The sequence below is a fragment of the Vicugna pacos genome, chromosome 2 (genome assembly GCF_048564905.1).
Source record: "Vicugna pacos chromosome 2, VicPac4, whole genome shotgun sequence".
Taxonomy (NCBI): domain Eukaryota; kingdom Metazoa; phylum Chordata; class Mammalia; order Artiodactyla; family Camelidae; genus Vicugna; species Vicugna pacos.
The window spans coordinates 12,657,550-12,670,567 of NC_132988.1; the positions used below are offsets into that span (position 1 = coordinate 12,657,550).

General features: G+C 42.3%; 1 protein-coding gene across 2 annotated transcripts in view; it reads left to right on the forward strand.

The window, feature by feature from the left end:
* The first annotated feature begins 289 nt into the window (after positions 1–289).
* TMEM154 (transmembrane protein 154) overlaps positions 290–13,018 on the forward strand; it is a 42,744-nt gene continuing 30,015 nt past the window's right edge. For both annotated transcript variants that reach the window (XM_015247001.3, XM_072975580.1), the window contains exon 1: positions 290–473. In XM_015247001.3, the coding sequence (XP_015102487.1) occupies positions 386–473 (88 nt within the window). In that variant the 5' untranslated portion in view covers positions 290–385. The remainder of the gene's footprint in view (positions 474–13,018) is intronic.

Consider the following 13,018-nt stretch of genomic DNA (forward strand, 5'->3'; position numbering starts at 1 on the left):
TGGACTCGAGGCAGCCAAGGAGGCTGACCCCGGGGTTGAATAAAATCACAAATCGAGAATGCGTGTGGTGCAGGACCCCGTCAGTCCCAGATCCTGAATGACATCTGAGCAACGGTCACTGCTTCCACAGGGACAATTTCAAAAGATAGAGGCCCACGCAGGGCCGGGAGGGAGAAAGGGCTTGAGAGGCGTGCAACTGAATCAGTGCTCGAAGAGCAACTTCTCTTTTGCAATTCTTGCTGGTCTGACAGGCTCCTGCAGAATTACATCACTTCCTAAAAAACAGGCAAACACCTCTCCTTCAAGTGAGCACCGACCCAAACAAGCAGGAAACAGGAAATGTTCACGTTTCAGCCGGGCTGAAACTCCGCACAGCATCAGCATCATGCCGGGGCGCGCGGACACCGCGGCTCCCCGCGCCGCCCTCGTCTTCGCGCTGGTGATCGCGTCCCTCCCCAGCGGCCAGGCTCCGGGTAAGCACCGCAGGGGTTTCCTCTCCAGGCTCGGAGGATAATGAAGGCTTGTTTGGTGCCCGAGGCTACAGAACTCTGCCGGGGAGGGTAACACCCAGAAAAACCTAATCCACTCTGTGAAAAAAAGTGAAGAAAAGTAGAACTGTCTTTTTCTTTTCTGTTTTTTTGGAGCGGGGAGGAGGGGGAGGGGGCATTTGGCTTCGCCTGCCGCTCGTTAATCCAGCTCCAGCTCCCTCACTGAATTGAACTTTCCCGCAATCTTTGTTTTCTAAGATGTGTGGGTCCCAGTCATTCAGCGACTTTAATGGGCATATTAAGAAAATTATCAACTCGTTGGCAGTTCCTGTAAAAGAACGTTTCAATCAGCTGAAACAGAGAAATTATAGATTTACTTTAATAACGTGGGCTGAGAAGTCTGCTGGTACCAAAAACTCCTGGAAAAATTGGGGTATGGAAAGTTACTACTGGAAAGTATACTAATGAAACACCGTAAGTTAAAAAAAGAAAAAGGAAGTAAACAGGAAATTATCAGAGAAATTACCAGGCATCCACTCTTATAAAGCCTTTCATCTGTTTTTCTTTGATCTTGTTATTTGGGGAGAGATTTTCTTTGCGTTGATTGTTACTAATGAAGCTTTGCTTTAAAAAGTAATGTGATAGTGAATCAAAGGTATCAGAAAAGACGACATATTAAACCTCATAATTTTGAACTAAGAGCAGCAGTTGAGTTACAGCCTGGCAGTTGCTACAAGCACAATCAGCCGCCACTGCCTCTTACAGTTGTGTGGATTTGCTTGTGGGTAAATAAACTAGTTGCCCGTGGTTCCTGTCAGTGGACACTGCCTGCTGCTGGTGTAGGGCAGTACCGAACGCATGAGGAAAGGACTCAAGCTGCGGTTCTTTAAAGAGGATGGGGGCATCTGGCCTGACCTCACAGACAGGCAGCCTCCGGGAGATTAGCTGTCAGCAGCTCCCCACCACCCCTCAACCTCCCTTTCCTTGGGTGCTTTCCACATGGTCTCTCGAGGCGGCTGAGGTGGAAAATGGGAAGTGAAAGGCCGACCATTCCAACTGGAAAAATGTTCTCCACTGAGATTGAGGTTAGCGTTCGAAATGAGTTTGGGGGACCTTGTGTTTTTTAATGCACAAAGTTTTGGAGCTGGAAGGGAGCTTAAAGATGATGCAGTTTAAGCCGTACTGGGGTGCAGCTGTGCTGGGGGTGCACTGAGATGGAGGAAGGCGAGATGTCCGAGACCCATCCCAAGTCAGCTCTCCTGACATGGCCTCCAGGGTCTCTCTTCTCCCACCCGGGGACCAACCACGTCCCCCCTCCATCAGGACCTCTGGAGCAGACTCCTTTCCCTGGTGGACGTCCCTCAGCTCCCACAGGAGCAGAGCCCAGCTACCCCTCTTCACCCCTGGTAACTACCACCGCTACCACGTGTGCCTTAAACACACTCCTGGGGGTGATATTTAACCTTGCCTGAGTAGTTTTTTGAGTGTCTGAAAATGATTGGATCAATGTGTCTGCAATCCAGGAGATGCAAAAGGACCACCTGAAAAGACTTTGTAAAAGTTCTTCCTATGAGGCCTGTATCTGATCAGTGACTCTTCAACTTAAAGAGTTCCGGTTGCTCTTCATTTATGCCCCTTGGACCTTCCAGTCTCCTTTCCACAGCATCTCCTTCCTGCTCCCCAGCCACAGCCCCTCAGTCAGGCTGAAAGGAGCGTGTGCTCCAGGCCTCTGTGGCTCTTGCCACACTGAGAACAAGTTCTCCTTTTTCCTACTGAGTGGACTCCTATGTAACCTTAAAAGGCTCAGACTGAATGTTCCCTCCTCCCTGGTGTCTCACTGCCCTTTCCCTGGCACCCTGCCTATTATGCCCTTATAGACCTACACTTCTGTAAACATAGCTAGCTGCTTCGAATCACAACTGTGTCTATGTCTGTATCTTCCACCAGGCTGTGAGCACCTCTAAGGAAAGGAAAATCCTCTTTCGTTCATCTGTGATTTCCCCAAATCTTGTAAGGGGTCAGCATACATTTGGAACTCAATAATTTTTTAAATTCTTTTTTGAGGAGGGGATAATTACATTTATTTGTTTGTTTGTTTGTCTGTTTTAATGGAGGTACTGGGGATTGAACCCAGGACCTCGTACATGCTAAGCACACAGTCTACCACTGAGTTATATCTTCCCCCACAGGAACTCAATAATTGTTGATAAACACTAAAATCATCCTAGGGTGGATGTGAGGCTGATCATTAAAAACTGATGAGCTCCTGAAAGCAGGTAATGCTGGGATGTCAGGAGACGCAGAAGATGAAAAGCTGCATTTCAGGAGAGTGCAGGAATTATCCAGATCATCCCTCATGCTTACTGAGTCCTGACTCCTATCTCAGGGCCTGAAAATGCAAAGATGCCCACTTGCAAACTGCTGTATGATCAAAGCTTATTACTTTGAGATTAGTCAAGGGAAAAGCTATTCTAAATTAAAGACTGAATATATACTGTAAAATTCAAGTATAACCTTTTGAGCTAATGGTTGCCTAAGTCTTTAGGACGTGAGTTTGTTTATAGACATCACACTTGTGTTTATTTCTTTGAATTCTTCCAAAAATACCCTGGAGATATTTGGTAGAAGAATCCAATCTATGGAACAACCTGATTCTCCTTTGCAAGCATATTCCAGCTTTATCTCAAATCAAGGCTTTACAAACAGGCAACACTTTCTAATACCTACCTGAGACCAGCACCATTACTGCCGAGTCCGCATCTTTTCACTTTCTGTAGTTAGAGAGACTGATGCAGAATTGATTACTATCCCAAGTGAAACAATCTACTTAGAAGTCACCAGGAGAGAAATGAGAAATTTCTAGGATTTTGACCAAACAGATGAGAATAGTTAAAGAAAAGCTCTGGGCCCAGGTATCTTGGCCAGTGTAGGTTGCTAAGAAAGTTTAGACTCAAGGCAACATTCTGCCCGTGGAAACAAGGGCCACCTCATTCCTTACCCTGCACCCTGTCAGTGTGTCAGCTTAGCACTATCAGGAAGCTAAAAGCAACTTCCCAGATACCAAAAGCCTGGGACTTATTAGCTGCTAAAAGCAGAATGATCTGTAGAAAAAAAGAGCTTAAAAAGCATGAAGCAGAAATAAGGGGGCTGTAACCATTTTAGCGGCCAGAGTTCAACAATGGGTTTACAGAGAGGACAGGGAGATTTTCTGAGCTGTTTCAGAAGAGTAAGGACTATATAATTACTAGATGAACCTTGAAAAGGAGGGAAAGAATAGAAGAAAATACTAGTTGCATAAATGAAGCTGTGCTTTCTAATCTTGTTCTCATTTTAGTGAATGTGACTGCCATCTATTTTCAGGGACAGTCCCAATTTCAAGCAGTAATAATTACAATGGTGATAGTGTTCAATATATGCCAGGCACTGTTCTGAACACTTTACATATACCAAGTCATTTCACTCTCATAACAAACCTTATACAGTGGATAATATTATTCCTGTTTTATAGATGAGAAAACTGAGGCACAGAGAGGTTAAGTGACTTGCCCAAGGTCACACAGCTACTTAATGGATCTAAGTAAGATTCAGTCTCTGGCGTCCATGCTCTAACAATACACTTTGTAACCTTTGGGTTTTCAGGCTCTGCCACGCTTTGTCTAGTTTCAGGTTTGGAAAAATATGTCTCTGGTGCCTTTCCAACTACGTAGGTGTATCACATAAACTCTTGTCTGGGCTCTGAGCTTACCACATGTTAAAAAGGAGCTGTATTTGTTTGATTGGATCAGGGACTGGCTGGCAAGAAAAGGGATGGTAGAGTTGGGTTAAACTTTGGCCTGTGGAAGACAAGGGAGGGGCTGAAAGGTACTGAGTGAGCAAATGAGAATCTGAGTTTTATCTGAGGATTAGCATAGTTAAGACCAGGAGCAGGATAAACAGAACATTGAAGTCACTGGGTAAGAGGCTTTGGGGTGTGGGAACCAGGGAGAGAAAGCACAGCCCTCTGTCAGGCAGAGTCACTGTGGGACAGCCCTGCTGAGAACTGACCCCAAGCACCTAACAGCTCTCAAGGGCAAAGGAAAAAAAAAAAAAAAGGCAGAGAGGGATATACTGAGACTTCAAGTCCTTCTGTATCTAAAAGGCAGACCCAGGAAACTAGAAGAGGAAGGATCTTGGCTGGGATGGGCTCAATCCTGGAAAGAAACAATGCAACCTGCAATTTGCCTACCTGTGTATAGTTTGCACCGCCCTCAACTGTTGGCAAAGATGTGGAGAAACAGGAACTCTGTGTTGCTGGTTGGAGAGTGGATTAGTGCAATAACCTAGTGTCTCCTGCTGCTGAACCCATCCACGGGGCTTTTAATTTCAGTTATATTTTTCATCTCTAGAAAATCTTTGTTCTCATTTCTAGAACATACTTTGTGTGTGTGTGTGTGTGTGTGTGTGTGTGTGTGTGTGTGTGTGTGTGTGTGTGTGTATGGTGCATTGGTTTTATTTTTTTTCCTTATGTTATGTATTCCTTTTTTTGCCTTTAAACATTATTGTCCATTTGATCATCTTTATCTGAAGTTTAGCTCTAATCTTGTTGCTTGTTGTATCTATCAACTCCCATTCACAATAAAAATCTTGGGGGCACTGAGGGCAAAGCCTGGCACACAGAGGCTGGCTCACCCTGTTTAATAGAACCCCACCTTTTCTGAGCCCATCACTAAGCTACTATAAATACATCCCCAGTACAACCTCAGTCCTGTCACCACAAAATAGAGTTTGGAAGAAACTCAGACAGGGCTGTACTCTGGGCTTGGGGAAGAGCCGGTGCTTGGACCTCAGGTTTAAACCCCAGCTTTGGGATGCAGAGTGGGTAGACCTCAGGGGTCAGCCACTAAGAGTTGTGTGAGGTGCCAAACCTCATTCAAGGTGCAAGCCAGCAGAATCAAGTCGGTAACCAGAAGCAGATAACCAAAGAGACCAAGGCGACTGCCAAGGAGAAAGTAGACAAAACCAAATTCAAAATCAGACGGTGGGCCGGGGTCCACAGTGTCGGAATGATGGTGAGGTCAGCCTAGGGGAAGAGCACCTGACTTTGAACTTTGCCAAAATCATTGCAGCTGCTTTTTGTTTTTCTTTATTTCTTTAAAACCACGAACTGGTGTTTTAGTTTTAACTTTCGACCCAGTAGATGCATCTGAAAGCATCACGTAGCCTCTCACATCCCTGTGGGGCTCTGGAAAATCCCCATAGGCAGATATGGCTTTGAATTTAAATTTCCTCTGCAAGCTTTTATTTTTATTTTGTCCACATCTTCTGGGCCCTGGGGATTTCCTTGCTTTCTTGTGATTTCTTTATATATTTAAGAAGTTGTTTTATACATTGCATCCAGCATTTCTAGGTGTTTCATATTGAGAGAATTTTTCAGGTGACTGACTGTACAAGATTATTGGAAAAGGAAATTTTTCTATACAACCATTTTGGAGAACAACTTGGAAATATTTAGTCAACTTGAGATGTTCAGATCCTACAACTCCAACAATTCACTACCAAGTATTTACTCCAGATCACTCATAAATGTGCAGCAGAGTCACGGCCAAGAATGCTGAGTGTAGCACTGTTTGTAAAAATGGAAGAAATAGAAACAATCTAAATATTTATTAACAAAAGAAAAATACATGAAACTTGGTATAGTCTCAGAATGAGATCTCATCAAGCAGGTAAATTCAAAGATCTTCAGCCAAATGTATCAAGATAAATCAGTCTCAAACATCCAAAAAAAGCCAGTTGAAGATTACTATGCACAGAATAGTTACAATCAGTTAAAGTTTTAAAAACACTCCAAATTATGCTTAGGGACATAGACCTATTTGCAAAGTGTGGGATGGATACATGCGAACTTTAGGAGAGCAAGACCTCTGGGAGTGGGGAGAGGGGGCATGAGATCCAGGAGGGGCGGAGACCGGGCTTCAGCTGTGTCTGTAACATTGTGTTTCTTACAGAAACACACATGGCAGCCCAGGGCCAGCAAACTAAGGCTCATGGGCCAAACTCAGTCATCTTCCTGTTTTTTCCAACCCTGAGCTAAGACTGTTTTTTCTATTTTTATTTATTTATTTTGTATTAATTAAAAAAATTTTTTTATTGAAGTGTAGTTGATTTACAATGTTAGTTTCAGGTGTGCAGCAAAGCAATTCAGCTATACCTATATATATATAAATTTTTAGATTCTTTTCCATTATAGTGATGGGTGACATTAGTGTCAATTCTCTCTGGTAGGTATGCATGCACAGTAAACAGTGAGGGAGCCTGTGAGTTGCTGTCCAGCTCTCCCCAGACCCTGCCAGCTCTCGCCCACTCCCGACCTTTCTGGAGCTCTCAACCTCTTTGATAGTCAACACACCTTCGTTTTCTCACTCTGCCCCTCATTTCTCACCACCCCCTGCGATTTGTCCACCATGTCAGTGCAGCACTCAAATTGCTCTGTCCCAGTCACCAGTGCCCCCTAAGAGCTGAACCCAGAGGACCCGTTTCTGTCTTTATCTTGCGGTTTTCTCTGCAGCACTTCACATAACTAATCAATTGTTGAATCTCTCTTCTTCCTGAGGTCTTATGGTGCCGTTTTCTTCTTGGTCTCCTATGACTCTGACTGTTCCTCCCAGTGTTTGGTTGTGAAACATTCTCTTCCTCCTGCTCCTTTCATGTGCATCTTTTCTTTTCTCGCTCCTTACATCACTTATGGGCCATGGCTCCCACCTTCCAGGCTTCCATCTCACCCCTTGGCTGAGGACTCCCCCCAGATCACCTCCGGTCAGCTGTCTCTGCCCAGCTCTAGACCTGCACTGTCACCATCTCTTCTCCTTGGAAATGTCACCGAGACCTTGGGCTCCGCATGGCAAAATCAGAACTCTTTCTCTGCTCCTTGCTAGTTTAGACCCTTCTTAGCTCTCACCTAGGTTACTTCACTAACTTCTTAACTAGTTTCCTAGTCTCCTCTCCAACCCAGTTTCACATAGCCTCCAGAGTGATGGTTCTCTAACAAAAATGTAATTATTTTCCTCTTGTACTTACCCCTTCAGTGGTTTGTCATTTCCTTCTGATAGAGTCCAACCCCCTTGGCATCATTACAAGGCCCCCTATAAGCTTGTCCTGAGTTCCTTTCCTACTGGACACTTCTCACCACATGTCCTATAATTCAAGTACTTGAATGTGCCAAGCTCTGTGGCCCCCAAGAATTTCTTTATCTGTGCTTCAGCCATAATGCCTTCCCTGCCATCTTTGCTTGACAAACTCCTGAGATTCAACTCATTGATCACCTCCTCTATGAAGATTTCCCAAATCCTCCACCCCTCAGATGTGATGAATACCTTCCTCTCTCATGTCTTCATGACATTCCGTACACAGACACCTTACGGCTTTTATGAAACTATAATATGATTATTGATTTGACCCTACTTAGCAGTCACTTCCCAAGGAGGCTGGGACCTGGACTCATTCACTTTTGTGTCCCAGAACCTGGAGTGGTGCCTGGTACTTAATAGGCACAAAACTCACTGACCAAATAAATGATGACATGACATTTATCCTGCAGCCTAAAGCTTGCTTGTATTTGTAATGAAATTATAATCATTTGATTAATGCAATGAAACTATGGTGATACCTGGATAAGTATGATTTTTAGTTAATGCAGTTTTATTTTATTCTGAAATGTTAAGTATCTCAAATCTGTTTATGAAGAGTTCCCTTCTGGGTCCTCAAATCAAACGGGCAACAGCTCTTGCTCCCCTTCCTGTAGGGAGGGTTACATGGCTGCATCTCTGAGTAGTTCCAGGAAAACCTTCTGTTCATCCTCCTCTCAGGTTAGGGAGGGAAGTTCGCATCCAGAAAATATGCACTGGGCAGCTGGACAATTCGCAGAAAAGCCAGGCTGTTACAAACATTTTGGGGAAGACTTTTGGGGAAAAAAGGGCAGGGGGAGAGGAATAGAAGTCTCATAGACATGAAGTTTCAAGCCCTTAAAAGATGGTTCGAAAACTTGAAAAATAAATCAAATTTATGTAAAAAGTAAAACAAATAGGAAAATCTGCGTCGGGTGCTGAGGACGGCTCAAAAGCTTTTCCTGGGAAATTAAAGAAGCTGATGGGGAAGGAGAGGGACCCACCAGAGCAGGGCCTGCTCGTTTTTCTTAAAACAAAACCAATGAAAGAGTTTGGTTTTGAAATTTGAATTTTTTTCTCTGTTTCTTTGTTTTATATGAATTAAAACCATCTTTATTATTTCCTGCTTCTCCACCCCATTGCGGTTTTCAGAAACAGGAGCCCAGTGATTACTGGGGTTTGCTGGCATTATTTTTTTCCCCTGAAGACATTGTTTATTAATTTAAAAATTTGTTTATTCTTTTCTAAAAATTATGCTTATTCATTTGTTTATGATTAAGATTGTCAGATTTAGCAAGTAATAGGAAGGACTTAGTTAAATGTAAATTTCAAATAAACAAAACTTTTCTAGTATAAGTACATCTCATGCAATTTAATGCAAGTAGAAGACTTACAAACATTGCATGGGACATATTTATACTAAAAAATTATTTGTTGTTTATCTGATGTTCAAATTTAAATGTGTCCTGTGTTTTACCTAGTAACTCTGTTTATGATCATGGTGATCTTTTGTCAAGCCAGGGCCATCCCTATATTGATGCATCACTAAGACTAGAAACATATTGGCTATGTAGCCAGTCAACAAATATTAGAAGAATATTTAGGCTGAGTCCCAGATCAATCATTGAAATAACAAGTTAAGGAATTATCACTAAAGAAACCAAACAACAACAACAACACCCTGGTGGTTAAGTAGACTAAAACCAGGAATCCAAGAGGGGATCAACTTTGGAGAATCTATTAATGTAATTCATCACATTAAAAACTAAATGAGAAAAAAACCCATGGGATTATAGTAATAAACACAGAAAAGAGGCTGACAAAAGAGAGTGAGAATAGCGCACCAGTCGCTCAAGCAGCAGTACTAAAATTCTGAGGACCTGAAGCCTGTTAGACGGTCCCGGCTGGAAGGGCAGGATTGATTCTCTTTCAAGGTAGAAGAGTATCAGAAGCCAAGCCAGCCTTACAGACCTGCTAATGGGCTTTGCTGACCCTAGAAAATCTAACCCACCATTTTCTCCCCGCAGACGCCACTTAGAAGACCTCAGGAACTTGCCTCCTTTTTTTTTTTTAAACAACTTAATTGTGGTATAATTTCTGTACAGTAAACCACATAGTTCAGACGTATAACTTGATGAATTCTGATAGATGTATTCACCTGTGAAACCACCAGCATAATTAAGATACCTAACAGTTCTATCACTCTCCAAGAGGTGCAAATTTTGAACTCCCACCTTATCCCTTCCCACCCCCTTTACCCGCTGGTAACCGTAATTTTGTTCTCTCTGTCTGCCTCCTGCTTGAGCTTCCGGTTAAGGTTACATCCAACAACAAACACACTCTTGCTCTCTGCTGCCCCCGCAGGCTGGCTGGGGAACTTTCGGTTACACCTTCTGCCCATTTCTCTGGCAGCTCCGCCAAGGGGCATTAGCTACTGAGCTGGTCGCCCACATCTCCTTTCCCTGCCTTCCTGTTCTCTGATGATCAAAAGCATGCGTCTAACACTTCTGTTTTGGTTTGTCCCCGTCCCGCAGTGGCTCTCTGGCAACGCTTAGCCTGTGCTGATCCGAGCAAGGAGGCCCGGCCAGCACGGAGGTCTTCGTGACCCACACAAACGCCAGCCTCATTTATCCACCCAGACGGAGGCTGACCCAGCCAGCCAGGGAGGGGACAGGGCGTGCCGAGGAACATTCGTTTTCCCATTACTCTTTCACACTGGAATTTTGAACTTAGCTATTCAAAAGAGTGGTAGAAGTATAATAAAAATAGTTATTACCACCACTAACATGAATACTTTTCTATCACTTACTAACTTTTTTCATTTTAATGTATTTTGGTATCTATTATCCCACGGATGGTAGGAAGAAATTTTCAATGTTAAAAGTGTATATATCTTCTGTGTCATAAAATACATACATTCCTTTAAACTGCCGGGTACTGACCGGCCAGGATAGGATTCTAGTGTATGAAAAGGGACTCAGATAGTCACAAGTGCAGCTTCCCCAGGTGAGTAACTTAAAACCAGAGACAGCTTAAGGACTGGGCAAGTCTGGTTAAAGATGAGCAAGCTTTCTCTAAAAAGATACCAAATAAAAAGTTTAAAATGAAAAAGGCATCCAAGCATTGTGGGCCCCATTGTGGGGCACATTTTGATCTGATAGTGTTACCGAGTCCAAACTTGTTCTGCTCACCTCAGGACAGGCCAATAAATCAGGACATGAGGTGTTCAAGCAAGGAGAAATGACCTCATTCAGAAAGCCAGCAGACTGAGAAGATGGAGGGTTAATGTCCTGGAGAACCATCTTACCCAAGTCAGAATTCAGGCTCCCTTTATATGGAAAAGAGGAGGAGGTGTGGTTGGTTGTTGCAAACTTCTTAATCCAGTTGTCTGTTTATGGGCATTTGGGTTGCAACTAGATTAAGAAGATGGTGTGAAAAAAAAAAAAGATGGTGTGAGGTGATCTCATTGTTCTGATTTGCATTTCTCTAATTAGTAATGTTGAACATCTTTCCATGTGCCTATTGGCCATTTGTATGTCTTTTTTGGAAAAATGTCTATTCAGGTCTTCTGCCCATTTTTTGATTGTTTTTGTTTGTTTTTGATGATGAGTTGTATGAGATGTTTATAAATTTTGAATATTAACCACTTGTCAGTCATATCATTTGCAAATATTTTCTCCCATTCCATAGGTTATCTTTTCATTTTGTCAATGGTTTCTTTTGCTCTGCAAAAACTTTTCAGTTTGATTAGATCCCATTTGTTTAGTTTTGCTTTTATTTCTTTTGCCTTAGGGGACAGATCTAAAAATATATTGCTATGATTTAGAAGAGTGTTCTGTCTCTGTTCTTTTCTGGGAGTTTTATGGTTTCAGGTCTCATATTTAGGCCTTGAAACCATTTTGAGTTTATTTTTGTATATGGTATGAGAGAATGTTCTAATCTATTCTTTTACATATAACTGTCCAGTTTTCCCAGTATCACTTATTGAAGGGATTATCTTTTCTCCATTGTATATACTTGCCTCCTTTGTTGTAGATTAATTGATGGTAACTGGGCATGCTAATTGATTATTTCTCGGCAGTCTGTTCTGTTGCATTGATCTCTGTGTCTATCATGCTGTTCTGATTGCTTGTGCTTTGTAGTACATTCCAAAGTCTGGGAGCATGATACCTCCAGCTTTCTTCTTCTTTCTCAAGATTACTTTGGAAATTAGGGGTCTTTTGTGTTTCCATATGAACTTTAGGATTATTTGTTTTAGTTGTGTGGAAAATATCATGGGTGTTTTGATAGGGACTGCAATATATCTGTAGATTGCTTTGGGTAGTATGATCATTTTAACAATATTAATTCTTCCAATCCAACAGCATGACCTATCTTTCTATTTCTTTGTATCATCTTAAATTTCCTTCATCAGTGTTTTATAGTTTTCAGAGTATAGATCTTTCACCTCCTTGGTTAAGTTTATTCCTAGGTATTTTTATTCTTTTTGATGCCATCTTAAATGGGATTTTTTTTTTTTACTTTCTCCTTCTAATAGTTCATTATTAGTGTATAAAAATGGAAAAGATTTCTGTATATTCATCTTGTATCTTGAAACTTTGCTGAATTCATTTATTAATTCTAGTAGCTTTTGGGTGGAGACTTTAGGGTTTTCTGTATAAAGTACCATGTCATCTGCAAATAGTGACGGTTTTACTCTTTCTTTCCAATTTGGAAGTCAGCATACATCTATTAATTTTGCTCCCAAAGGCTTCTTTCTGTGTAGAAAGGATTCTCCAGTCATCTTTAAAGCTAATAAGGACTGTCTCCATGAATCACAACAAATTAAAGTCAATTGAATTTTGACTTAACTCAGTAATTTCCAACCCAGAGTACTTACTTAATGGACTCATCTAGGGAGCTTTTAAAACATACTGTTCCCCAGACCACAGCATCAGATGTCCTCAAGCAACTGACTTGGGTGGAGCTTAAAAACCACCAGGTTGGTGGTTTGTGCACAGTAAATGCCATGGACGACAACAGGTGTGACCAATAATTAAACACAACTACATGACATTGTTTGGGACACTCAAACCCATGGTTCTCAAGGTGTGGCTCTAGTCCAGCAGAATCAGCATTTTGTTAGAAGTGAAAGTTTTTGACCACATCTCGACCTTCTAAATCAGAAGCTCTGGGGGCATTACCCAGCCATGTGTTTGTGAGAAGCCCTCCCGGTGATTCTGGCGCATGCCAGCGGGGCAGACTGATGGTTCCAACCAAAGCCACTCTGCCAGCAGTGACGCTTACTGTAGATGTGGGTTTTAAGCTCCAGTCCAATCTCTCTTACTCAGACTTATTCAAATAATAAGGCATGACTCTCACAGCTCTCTCTCAATTATTTCCTGGCTA